Source organism: Polypterus senegalus, chromosome 4, assembly GCF_016835505.1.
Source record: "Polypterus senegalus isolate Bchr_013 chromosome 4, ASM1683550v1, whole genome shotgun sequence".
NCBI classification, from domain to species: domain Eukaryota; kingdom Metazoa; phylum Chordata; class Cladistia; order Polypteriformes; family Polypteridae; genus Polypterus; species Polypterus senegalus.
In genome coordinates this window covers 219,354,256-219,368,488 of record NC_053157.1, presented here as the reverse complement: position 1 = coordinate 219,368,488, position 14,233 = coordinate 219,354,256, and the positions used below count along the sequence as shown (strand labels likewise).

Here is a 14,233-nt window from a genome sequence, read left to right as displayed (position 1 = left end):
GCCTTTATTGTGGGTAAAAGTGCCACCTACTGGTTTGCTTAAATAATATTTAAAGATTTGAGGAAGTAATATTTAAAATGGCTCTTTGTGAATACTATACAATGTTCAAGTTTAACATTTGATCAGTTATGTTTGTGAATGTATTCCATTTGTATTTGTGTACTTATATTTATTTATTTCTATTTAGATAACACACACATGTATACACACATCTATTAAAGTATTTGAAACAAGCTTGAAAAAGGGTGTAAACTACTCTCTGGTGTCATTTCTAGCTGAAGAATTAGGCCAGCAGGTGTGCAATACAGTAAGTCCCTCACAAGGATTCTTTCTCTAATACTTTCTAATTGAATCCAGACATCCTCACTAAGATTAAATAGGCTGAAATCAAACAGGTCACCAAGACCAGATAATATTTACCTGCTATTTATAAATCTTGGAAGTTGGTGTGCACTTTGGGAAATTCCAAAGAACTGGAAAATGGCAAATATCATTCTGTTATGAAGGGGGTGACTGGGCAGATCCAAGCAACTATAAGCCAGTAAACTTAACATGCATCACAGGAAAATTAATGGAAGGAATTATTAAGGGAAATATTGAGCAACACATGTCAAGAACAGGAGTTTTACTGAACAGTCAGCTTGGGTTCAGAAGAGGAAGGTTGTATTTTACCAACATGCTAGAGTTCTAAGAGGAAGCAACAAAAGAGTATGATCAAAGTGGAGCTTATGATATTATTTATCTTGACTTTTAGAAAGCATTTGATAAGGTGCCACTTGAGAGGCTGGGCATCAAACTAAAAGATGTGGGAGCTCAGAGTGTTTGTGTGTAGATGGGTGGAGAATTAGCTCAGACATAGGAAGCAGGCCCTGTGGTAGGCTGGGCCCAGGGTTTTGTTTCCTGCCTTGTGCCCTGTGTTGGCTGGGATTGGCTCCAGCAGGCCCCCATTACCCTATAATTAGGATATAGCGGGTTGGCTAATGGATGGATAGGAAGCAGGGGAATTTGGCTGATGTTAAGAGTGGTGTTCCACAGGGGTCAGTGCTAGAGCTGCTGCTATTTTTAATTTATATAAATGATTTAGATAGGAATATAAGTAACAAGCTGAGTAAGTGTGCAGGTGATACTAAAATAAGTGGATTGACAGATAATTTCAACCCCATTGAATCAATACAGAGGTAATTAGATGCCATAAAGGCTTGGGCAGATTTATGGCAGATGAAATTCAATGTAAGTAAATATAAAGTATTACAAGAAGGTAGTAAAACTGTTTGAATGCACAATGAGAAGTCTGAAAATCAAAAGTACTTCTAATGAGAAGGATTTAGGAGTCATAGAGGACTCTACGCTATCAACTTCCAGTGTTCAGAAGCCATTAAGAAGACTAACAGAATGTCAGGTTATATAGCGCCTTGATGTGCAGAGTAAAAATCCATGAAGGTTCTACTCAAGCTTTGTAACCTACTGGTGAGGCCCCTTCTGGAGCACTGTGGGCAGTTTTGTTCTTCAGTTTTGTTACCATCTATTCATTAATATTAATGTTACCTGTTTTGGATCTAAATAAATAAAGTTTCTTTCTGGAACATTCATGTGGACAGTTCTTTTGGGAACCAGAAATGGGAGAGACAGATAAAATTGCATTATCCAGATTTAATAAATCGAGCAAGGCTGAACCAAAGACATTTTTGTTACTTTTTCTTAAAACAAAAAAAGCTAATTTTTCACTGAAATATTATTCATTACATTGTTTTATTGAAACTGAAAATATATTTTTTGTCTTGATTTTGGGATTTTTAATGTACACTGTACTGTACAATGTATATATATATATATATATATATATATATATATATATATATATATATATATATATATATATATATTTTGTTAATGAAATAATATGTATATATAGGAGATCCACCATGATGTTAAAAATATATCATTCTAGCTCTCCAAAAAAAAAAAAAGACTGTGCTCAAAAATAATGAGAAATAATAAATATTTAGTATGAAGAAAGGAGACAAGGAACTTAGTTTGCCAAAAAGACATTCTTGTAACTTTGCTGATCTTTATTACCCTTCTGTGAGGGGGCACTGACTTCACTGTACTGTACACGGCCCCCATGTTTATCTATTATTAAGTCACACAAAGGCTAAAGTCCATCCCAGTAGCACTGGGCTAAAGGTAGGAACTGGTCCTAGGTTGGATGTTAACATTCTCTCATATTATAGTTCCATTATCATAACTGATTTAGGTCAGAGTCACAAGAGCCAACCCAGCAGCACCAATTACAAAGCTGTAACAAGTCCTGAATGGACCATCAACTGGTCACAATCTATAAACATTATAACATAGCATTCTCAAACTCCCTTCACCCAGTTCAGGGACACAGGAGACTGGAGCCTCTCCCAGCAACACCGGGAGCAGTGCATAGTCTAGCTCTGGAAGGAGAATCAGTCTGTCAGAAGAGTGAAAATTGTTAATGTATAGTTTAGTTAAAATAAATAACTTAATACATTAAAATTCAGTATAAAGCACTGTTTACATTGTACTGGGCAATATAACCAGATATGCACAAATGTTAAGACTTTTTTTGGGAATATTAAAAAGCTTAATATGTTAACACTTCATCCAAGCTCATTTTACATATCCTAACATCTCAGTGAAGTACTTTTTAAAATAGTAGTCAGAATCACAGATGCAAAAAGATTGGTGCGTGCTGCCATCTCGTGGGCATTTGTTTTTTGTTTTTTTAGTTTTCCAGCTGTTGATTTTAATTTGCAAGAATGTTCTATCCCAGTACAAGCTGTTATCCTGATTTCCCCATTTGTCTCTAATGTCATGTGAATACAATGATAATGTGCACATAGAGATGGCATCTGTTAGATGAATTGAGTGAGTGATTTAACTTAGAGTATGTCAGGGGGTGACAGAAAAATAAAACGCTTTTCAGAAAATTCACAGATGACATTTATAACTTTCCCTTTGGAGCTGTGCCAGTCATCTGAAATGTGCAGATACATCTTGTGACAGCTGACCATGAGACTGACCATTCTGGGCGCTAGGAGTCAAAGCACGGCTACAACCCCAAAGTCAACTACCACAATAAGTTCAAATGAGTATTTATTTTAACAACTGCCTTTACACTGGCTTCTTCAGAAAACATATTCTTTCTTTCTTTCTTTCTAGACAACAGACAGCTGTCAACTTCTGGCATCCTGTCCTTTACAGTAACATCAGTACACAGTCATGGACCTCAAAGTTACCCAGTCTGCAAGAGTCCAATCCTTACTAATCAAGTCTGGAATAATTCAGGTCCACCCTTAAATAGATATGGAATATTTCAGCTGGTACAGAACTGAGAAGACAGCGGAGGGGTTGAGACAACACTTACTGAGGCAGGCTAATCAACTGCTGCAAAAGATCCATGCCAACGTTCGAGCTGATGTAAAATCTCTTATTAGAAATTTACTTGCTAGCAGAGACGAACCTGAGTCCAATGAAAGCTTTCTTGGTGTTAAAATGGTACCAATTGTATTGTGATACTGAAGTCATGTTTGTATGTGGTAAAAGTCATGTATGCATGCCCTCTACAGCACAGAATGACTTCCTTAGACAGTGCTGCTGGAAAACAGCTGAACAGAGTTTGGGTGCTGGGGCTTCACTGTGAACCAAAGAGGAAAACACCAGATACACCCAGGAGGAGCAGACTTGGGGTGGGCAGAGACACTGGGGCCAGCTTGGCAGAACTTTTATAGACCACCACTGAGCAAAAGAACTTGTGATTCAGAACAGCATGTGCTGATCGGCCTAATTGGTGTTAATTTCTATGTGATTGATTGAACCCTTCGGTCACAGATGAATGTCCTTTCTGTGGAGAGATAGAGAGAGAGACTGTCTTTCACTGTTTTGTGTTCTGTCTTAGACTTAAACTTCATTTAAATGTTCTCAACTCTTTTTTTAGTGTTCTTAACTTGCCTTTTGTGAATTTATTTATGGTGTTACCAGAAATAAGAATAATCAGGATGAATGTCAGATTGGGAGTTGCCTCATTGGACAGGCCAAGATGGCCATTTGTAAATCAAGAAAAGTGAAAATCAAGTCAAAAAGGGAAAATGTCATAATGAATATATTTCTTGGCCTTGGTGTTTATTTAGAATATAAATTCTACAAAATTATCTTCAATGTGAATTATTTTGTGAAAAGATAGTGTGTTCATGAGGCAATTTGTAAATCTGAGCATGAATTGATTTTTCTTACCTGAATTTCTCTGTTTTCTTTATTATGAAAATGTAATTTTTTTTGTTGATTACTGATGAATAAAGTTCAATTTCTTTCTTTCTTTCTTTCTTTCTTTCTTTCTTTCTTTCTTTCTTCTGCCAAGCAAACATTGCCATTCCCTTCTCCCGACTCCAGCTCACCTGGATAATTCTAAGACATTGTGTTTTAAGGATATCCGATTTAACTTTATTTTGATTGGTATAACTGAAGTACTCCTTAAACAGTGCTATTTAAATGAACCTACTTTAGTTTAAGCCATTGCCTTGTCATTTTAGTCAGTCAGCTACAGTAAACTGATGAAGTGCACTTGGCTGATTCCTTTAGTCTTGTCATAATATAGCATGTCCACCTTGGATTTCATTGTTAGTGGTGACTCACAACTCTTCTTTATTTACAGAGGGCTTAACATTTGGTTCAAATTTAGAAATAATTGAATCATCCAGAGTTCTTTTTGTACAGTCAAAAACAAGTGGTTTTATTTCTTCTTTTATATTCTGCTTGAAAAGAATTGGATACAATAAACAATTGGGATTTATGTGCCATTTTCTGTACTTCATTTATTTTGTAAACTGAATGCATCAATTTATAAAATTTGCTCAAAATCGATGTGTAGATTCACAAATATGTGAAAAATATGAAATAATACAACTAATACATGAAAATACAAATTTTTACATTAAATAAATAAATCAATAAAAATAAATGAAACCTTCAAAATAAATGGTCTCCTGTTAATGTAGGAAATGAAAGAGAAGTCCCAGATGAGAACTTTCCTAGAGAAAATAAACCTCATAGGTTCTGTTTTGTCTTGGTAGAGTAATAATAATAATAATAATAATAATAGTGAATTTCCCCTTGGGATTAATAAAGTATCTATCTATCTATCTATCTATCTATCTATCTATCTATCTATCTATCTATCTATCTATCTATCTGTCTAATATATTATTCTACTTTCCCCTTTGTATTATTAATATGTAGCCTTTGTCAGAACGCCTCAGATATCACAGACTTACCACTGTTTATAAGGTAATATTGTATATAACTTCTCCCCACCTTCCCTCCTACATCTATAACCTCAGGCAATTGGGTATAGTAAAAGACAAGCAGGAGTTAAGTTACAATTTAAACAATGTATTATTGGTAATATTCATAAATAATATTACTATGCAAAGTACATTTGAATATTGGAAACCATACACCCTGATAAATGGTGAAGTGTAGTTCAGGTGGCACACAGACTTGTTAGTTACTTAAAATGTCTCTGGTTAAGGCATCATTGGTGCTCAGCTTTCTTCAGAACAGGCCATAAGCCTGTCTCAATATGGCTGCCAAGCTTTGCTCTTCACTGTGTTGTTCTTGTCAGTTCATGGTGTGAGATGGTCTTTCTTCACTTGGTCAGAGAGAGAGAGAGAGGGAGAGAATGTGGTTGAGCAAGCAGATTTATAGATTCTATGTCCATCCCCTAGAGCCAATAGGACATCATGGTACTTAAAGGCTTCTGCTACAAGCCAATTTCAAACAGCCATACTTCAGACCAAAGGGGGAATACAACATCTTAACACCTGCCGAACCAAGACCATATGTTAGGCAGCCTGGCTTTCTTGCGGGGGTTGAAAGACTTTAGCAGAGAAATACTCACCAAACTGGTTTAAGGCATATCCTCCCCCAACTCTGTTGTAAAATTCAAAAGACCCATTCCTAAAGTGGGTAAACATTAATGCATCTCACTAATGTAACACTAAATTACATTGTTTTGCCTAAATTACAAATAAAGACATAAAAATATTTATCAAGTTATATGGAAAATCTTACATCACAACAGTTCCATAGTCGTTTGGAAGAAATTTTATGACAAATTTACTTGATGTTATTATTGTTGATTTTTCCACAACTGTTTTTTGTCCGCTTGGTGGCAATCTGACCCCTTTGACATCATGCTGCCATTCTTCAAGCCTACCATGCTCAAACCAGATCCACAAACACACTAAAGGCAAACTATTCAATGGGTGATAAACTATAAGTGCAGAAGAAGGTCAAGACATGGCTTGTGTTCAAACAGGAAGCCTTAGGTGAAGAAGAATATTCTGAGATAAGAATTGATGAGCACTGCGGCTTTCTGCATTGAACAATCTGAGCAGAGCAGCATGGTGGTGCTGCTGTCTTGCAGTAAGGAGACCTGGGTTCGCTTCCCAGGTCCTCCCTGTGTGGAAATTGGATGTTCTCCCCGTGTCTGTGTGGGTTTCCTCTGGGCGCTCTGGTTTCCTCCCACAGTCCAAGGACGTGTGTGTGTGTGCCCTAGGGTAACCAAAACACCTAATGTTTTTTCCTGTGAGAGGTTACCTGAGTATGCTGACCCAGAAAGCAAACAAAACACCACACAATGACTGTGTTTGTCACAAAATATTTTTTTTTAAAGAAATTACTGTACAACTGTTTTACGCAACAGAAGTACATTTAATTGTTACTTTTCTGCTGAAAGGTGCATGGAATAATATATACATATATAAATAATATATATTTTCTGTTCTTTTTCTGCATCACTGGTGTACAAGACAGGACACTGAGCCCCCACCTAGCTGAACTGTTCCTTTGTTCTGGAGGTTCACTGCTAATGAGGCATTCATCTGCATTGTCATTCTAATTTACATACTAGAGCTAATTTGCATGTCCTTTCTGTTTTGTGTTTAAATGGCATCCTTTGAGATCTTTCAGGAACACAGAAGCACAGAGAAAATGTCTGCACTTGCCTTTATAATCTTAACAGCAGTACTTTCTGTCAGAGGTAAGACGTTTAGCACCTTAAGAGAGAGAAGACATAAATTCAATGACCAAAACAAAAACCTACAGTAATGCACAGAGCGCTGACAAAAAGAGACAAATGAAATGAAATAAGAAAATAACTAAATCTCTCAGTAAATATCTCTCTTTGTCTTTTTGTTCTTCAGATTGCAGTGGCCAGACTCTGACGCAGCCCACTTCAGCATCTGCCCAGCCAGGTCAGACCGTCTCCCTCTCATGTAAGGCCAGTAGCTCCATTAGCTATTACCTGCACTGGTACCATCAGATAGCTGGCCAGACTCCCAAACTGCTGATAAGATTTGCCGATACCCGTCAGTCTGGGATTCCTGAAAGGTTCAGTGGCCAGAATTCTGGGACCGATTTCACCTTACAAATAAGTGGAGTTCAGCCTGAAGACGCCGGCTATTACTACTGTCAGCAGAGTTACAACTGGCCTCTCACAGTGATAAAGAGCTGAACAAAAACCTCCTTTGCAAAAATATAAGACTGTAGCGGGGTCTGCTGCAGGTGCTGAATGACAAGTCACTGAGGCAACAAAGTGAGAAGTACCATAACAATGGCTTTGCACCTTACAGTTTTCCTCAAATGCTTAAACACAACATCATAACATCTCACTCATCTGTTTAAATCCCAGACTTGAAGCCCAACTCAATGCCATTCATTCTGACACTTAAAGCAAACATTTCACTCAGATGACACACACAAGCAAGCAAAAGTGATGATAAACACAGTGACCACAAGACACCAGTAAATCAATTCAGGACACTTAAACTGCATACTTAACAAGTTGAGGTTTATAGCACTGAACATGCAATAATCAAAGTGTTCAATTACACCATATGCAACACCAAATTTCACATTTATATTTTCTCAAATGCAATGTTGCTCAAAATAATACTTCAAAAATGTAAAGTGATGTAGAAGAAATGAAAAAGATAAAAAATACAGCTCTATGCATACAAAATCATGGCAAAGTAAAACAAAAGTTCAAAAATGACAAAAAACAATAAAAGAAATCAATAATCTGTCACTTTACAGTACAGGGCTATTCAAAATGAAAGAGCAGATTGCAAAAAATTCAAACAAACTGTATAAGACAGAAACACATTCCACACATCAGTGGATAGTGGAAAGTTCAAAGTTTAAAAGCCCGCCAAAAAGTACCAGTGAATGCCACCGAGCTCTGTTTCTCATTTATAGTTTAGCAGCATTTCCACTTGAAGGTCTGGCGTTACCTGAACGACATCATTCCAGGACGATGGATTGGAAGAGGTGAACAACAAGATCTTGCTTATCGTCGATGGTCTCCTAGGTCTCCAGACCTTACACCCTGCGATTTTACTGTATCTATGTGGGTACATTAAAGAAAGAGTGTTTGTTCCACCTATGCCTGCTAATCTTCGAGATTTGTGAAATTTAATTGAGGAAGCTGTGAATTCAGTAACTAGGGACCAGTTGACTCATGTGTGGCAAGAAATGGTCTACCTTTTTGATGTTTGTCGCGCAACACATGGTGCTCATGTTGAGTGCATGCAACCTCAAGTACCATAGGACCAAACTTTGAACTATTTTCTTTTACAGAGTTTGTTTGAAATATATTTTTGAAATCTGCTCTTTCATTTTGAATAGCCCTGTATTTGACAGACATCATCCATCCGATTCGTGTCTCTGGGCTGAGTTAGGTCACAAAGCCTCATCCAAGTCACACAACATGCTTTTCTCTCCAAATGCCAAGGAGAATTCTTCTTTGGAGTTGAGAAATGCTGGCAGGAACAAACTGGAAAACCTAGGATGATCACTGAACCAGTTACGTATGACTGCAGCTGGAAGAAAACTGACAGTGACCCAAATCACAACTTATTATGACAGCTCTGACTGTCCAGCCCCATTTTGTTCACACTGCTCAACATGCACATGAAGATGCAGTGTATTATGTAGTTTATGTCTACATTTTATCATTCATCCATCCATCCATTATCCAACTCGCTATATCCTAACTACAGGGTCACGGGGGTCTGCTGGAGCCAATCCCAGCCAACACAGGGAGAAAGGCAGGAAACAAACCCCAGGCAGGGCACCAGCACACCATATACATTTTGTCATTTATTACTAAAATATGAAAAACATTTCTGTTTTAATGATTCTTATTGTAGAAACGGAACACACATGAGATGCATGCGTTCCAAATAACGATCTATTTCCATTCTATAACTCAAGCACTTCACTCCCAGATAATCAAGGCATGAGCTGGGAGAACCTTGTGCCCGTTTTGCTGCGGTGGGAGGAAGGAATAGTAGGCTGCTGGCTGCTTGACTTGATCGGCACATTTACAAGACAAAAGATGCTGAAGGAGAGGTGCAAAGAGATTTAAGGTGGGCTGCATATACAAGTTTTTTCGTAGGCTTTGGTAATTCTAGTGTTAAGAGACCAGAGTGGAAGTATGGCAGAACAGAATCCCATATTTACTTATGGCTGCACTCATTGTCACATTGACTTCCTGCAATCCAGGGACTTTCACAATGGTATGCTATCAAATAAGCTTAAGCCTCCTTCACCTTCTCTTAGTGACGTTCAATCCAGCCTCATCGATAAAGCTGACCTCATGTGGGGTGTAGCTGGCATCAAGCTCTAACAGTCTCCTTAATAAAAGGTTAGAGATACAGTAAAAGTGCTTTATGGTGAGCACTGTAATAGTCTAAACACGGTATGTATACTAAATCACAACAGTATTCTACATTTTACTCTATCATAATCTGGTACGCCATACAGGATGATGCTGCATTGCCTTTACCAGTAGGTGTTACAGGTGTTGGGGTCTTGACTCCAAAGTGACTTTGTTTATTCTTCTTCTTCTTTCAGCTCCCATTAGGAGCTACCACAGCAGCTCATCTCCTTCCATATCTTTCTGTCCTCTGAATCTTGTTCTGTTACACCCATCACCAGCATGTCCTCTCTCACCACTCCCATAAACCTCCTCTTAGGCCTTCTTCTTTTAATCTTTCCTGGCAGCTCTACCCGTGTTATATCCAGTTTCTTACGACATAAGATGTGGTCAATGGTAGAAATGCTGATTTGATTTATACCCCAGAAATTTTGCTGATCTTCTATGACTCTGCTCTTCACTTCCCACAAGAGAATGTGATTGTTGGCTACATCACATCCATGTTCACAGGTTGCCTGTGAGTTCTACCAAAGAAAAAACACAATGTATCTTTAAGAGCTGCAATCCATGTACCGTGTAGAACAAACACAGTGTAAGTTCAATTCACAGTGTTTATTCACTGTATCTGCAGCCGTAAGTGCAGAAGTGCTGTTCCTGTTCTCATTTCTGAAGGTATGGACAATGGAAGAAACTGTGTAGTGACTGAGATTCGGATGCACTTGTTGCCCAGCTTTTCTTATTGCCAATCCATGGACAAGCACTTGGCCAACCACAGTTTCACGAATATCATCTGATATTACAGTTCTTCTGGTCTGTGTTCATGTACTTCCTCTTCTGACTCCCTGCTTACTTACCATGTTTGGGTTCATCAAAAACGGCCACAGTAAGCAAACATGGCACCATTTAATGAAGTTAGTTTAGTGTCAAGTGTGAAGCATTTTGACGTTAAATGTTTTCAGCTGGAGATGTTTGTGCTAATTGAGCTCAAGTTGTGACATCTTGTGTTCCTTAGAAAGTGGCTGTGCTTTCTGATGGCTTGTATGGTAAGACCTACACTTCAGGAGTTGGATTTTTGTTTGAAGATCTGCTGAAATGGTGCAACCAATCTGCAATATGACAATAATAACAAGAAAAGAGTAGTTCTGGGAAGAGTGCCACAGTTTTAAGGAAAACTTTAATAAAATAAATGGCTATCAAGCCGATGTTCAAGATTTGGTATTTAGGCATTTGAGAAAAACTGCAAAAGTTAATTTTGAAAATCCATGGCTTGTCAAAGGGTGACACAGTGTGATCACCGCTCCAGTACCTGACACTCATCTTGTGTGGAGAAGATTTTACCTTACTTAGGTCACTCTTGTTTTCTTCAGATAATCAAAAATCAATAAGGCCATTGTTAGCTACACATTACAAGATAATCAGCCTGATTTAAAGCCACACACAGTTCTTCTAACAGTTGCAGAAGGTGCTTCAGTTTCAGTCTGGTCTGAGACTTTTCTGCAGTGTGAGGTACGCAGCGATTAATCTTAACCTTCAAACTTACACTGAAGCCAGTTGGAGTCACCACAATTTTGAATTAGGAATATCAAACATTTATGGCTTCAAATCATGTAGAGAGGGGGATTGTCCTTTATTATATCAAGTCTGATGGAGTCTGCCACATGCGCAGCTCAGACTGAAGAATACAACAGTGCAACAGTCTTAAGGAAGTTTGGTCACTTCAGGTAACACCAATCAGCACAGAGATTACTGGAATATTCTTAGCACACCTATCTCTGAGTATTATCAAGTAAGTATTTGGCAAATAGCAGATTCATTGATTTTGACTTCTCATATGTAAAAGAACAAAATAAAAAAATGCCATCTGATCTCATCTCTACATGGATGTACCGAGTAGAAGTGGTTCAGATAGTCTGAGTTAAACAATGTGATACAAGTGTGCTTAGGAGGCAAGGAGGCAGCCAACAAGCCCTAAGGTGAGTGAGGTTACAAGAGACAAGGGGTCGATTGTATGTACTAATGCCTCTCTCTCTCCATCAACAGAACTAAAGAAGAAAAATAATAACTTACCTTCAATATTTCTGGTCACCCATGGCTAATGGCTACCATTCAACAATCCCGGTTCCATATTCCAACAAAGACATTACTTCCGACTCTTCCAATACAATGTCACGTTCGGCTCGCCCTTACGACGTCACTTCTGGCTGACCCTTACGTTGTCACTTTTGGTTCCGCCATGATGACATCACTTCCATGTCCCGCCATGATGACGTCACTTTCCAGTCCCTCAATGATGATGTAATTTCCATCAACCCGCTTTTGATGTCATTTCCTGGTATCTCATTTCCACCATTTTGTTATAAAAAGCACCTTGTTTTCACTGTTCAGTATCAAATGCTTTGGTTTTTTGATTCATTTTGCTCTATTTTGTGAATAATGTCCACGGACATTATACAGGGTCATTCCTCAACTCTTTTTGAGACTTCCTGAGCCATTTATTCTATTACAACAGGCAGGCACAGTTTTGAAGCACTTCACAAATTTACACAGAACGTTTTTCCCCTTACAGAAATCTCAAGTCCGTGCAATTTGATGTTACGTGTTCAAGACTGATGAAACAAGTGGAAGACCCTAAATAAAATTCGCCTCAGCCTCGTGCTGCAAGTTCTACAGGTTGTGGTAACCCCATCTTCCAAGTCATGGCATCATCAACATTTTTATTGCTTTTTGTTTGATTTATCCCTATACAATAACACACAAACTGTCTCTGCAAGTCAAACTTGATTGTCATCGTTTTGGAGTCAAGAGAAATTCTGTGAGATCCCACATTTGGAGAGTTGGGACACCGAAATATGAATATAAATCTGTTAACTTGCAATGCCTTTTGTAGACATTATCTTTTAGTGTGTGCTCTAATAACTGAAAACAGACAAGGGGACAAGAAACTGGTTAAGTCTGTGTTTATGCGTGGGGTCTCTCACAGTTTTTGCATCAATGTGAGTCTCCATGTGCCAGATATTCATTCATTTCATATGCAATTCAGCACCAAATGAGTCAGTAAAAGGCATACAAATATATTATCTACTAGACTGGCATCATGTCCATGGTGGGCTCTTATCTTGAGCTCATCACTGCTGAGCTGAGCTTTGACTACCAACAAAAATTACTGAACTATGCGGTTTTAGAAAATCAATTGCAAAACTAAGATTAGCAAGAAAAGGCAGCCATTGAAATAAGCTCTGAAAGGCAGAAAGAATAACATATATAGTATGTGAGGAATTGATATTTTCTGATTTATAATTGTCTTTAAATCAGCTTCTTGAATATCTGCCAGCCTTATTTATATTTGTTGTTTGTGTAAGGGAATCAACTTACTGTATGAATTTATAAAGTGGCTCAAACTGTGGCTGCCTTTTTAAACTAAATCATTCTGTCACATGCGTACCTGGAACAAATAACTAAGGAAAAAATGAGATAATTGAAATTAAATACATTTCCGTTTTAGGGGTAACTATGTGTGTGCACGCCAAAGACTGTTTGCCTATTTTTGGACTATTAGATATTTCTAAGACAAAGACATAGTTTTATTTTGATTGGTGTGACTATTGAACTGTGTTATGTAAATAAACCTACTTAATTTAAGGCCATTGCCTCGTCATTTTAGTCAGTTAGCTACTGTAAATGGATAAAGTGTTCTTGGCTGATTCCTTCAGGCCTGTCATAATATAACAACATGTCCATCTTGGATTCCATCACCAACGGTGACTCAAAACTATTCTTTATTCATGGAGCATTTTGTCTAACATATGGTTCAAGTTTTGAAAAACTGAAAATAATTTCACCTTCCAGGATACTTTTTGAACACTCAAAAACAAATAGTTATATTTCATTTTTACTGAAAATGTTGTATGGCAGACATTTACTGAAAGAAAGAAAGAAAGTTAGGTAGTTAGTTAGTTAGTGATTTAGTTAGTTTGTTGAAAGGGAAATAAATGAAACCTTCAAACGAAATGCACCCTGTTAATGCAGAAATAAAAGAAAAGTCCCCAGCTGAGAACATACCTAGAGAAAATAAAGCTCATATGTTCCACATTCCTTTGAAATAGTTTTAGTACAAGTTTAGTTACAGTGCATCCAGAAAGTATTCACAGCGCATCACTTTTTCCACATTTTGTTATGTTACAGCCTTATTCCAAAATGGATTAGATTCATTTTTTACACAGAATTCTACACACAACACCCCATAATGACAACGTGAAAAAAGTTTACTTGAGGTTTTTGCAAATTTATTAAAAATAAAATAACCGAGAACTCACATGTACATAAGTATTCGCAGCCTTTGCTCAATACTTTGTCGATGCACCTTTGGCAGCAATTCCAGCCTCAAGTCTTTTTGAATATGATGCCACAAGCTTGGCACACCTATCCTTGGCCAGTTTCGCCCATTCCTCTTTGCAGCACCTCTCCAGCTCCATCAGGTTGGATGGGAAG

At 37.8% G+C, this 14,233-nt stretch overlaps 1 gene segment (V, D, J or C); it reads left to right on the top strand.

Annotated features, from left to right (window-relative positions):
* Nucleotides 1-7,540, top strand: part of LOC120528848 — a 42,217-nt gene extending 34,677 nt beyond the window's left edge. Inside the window, 1 exon segment of the V gene segment in view lies at nt 7,230-7,540. Coding sequence covers nt 7,230-7,540 — 311 coding nt within the window.
* Nucleotides 7,541-14,233: the final 6,693 nt, after the last annotated feature.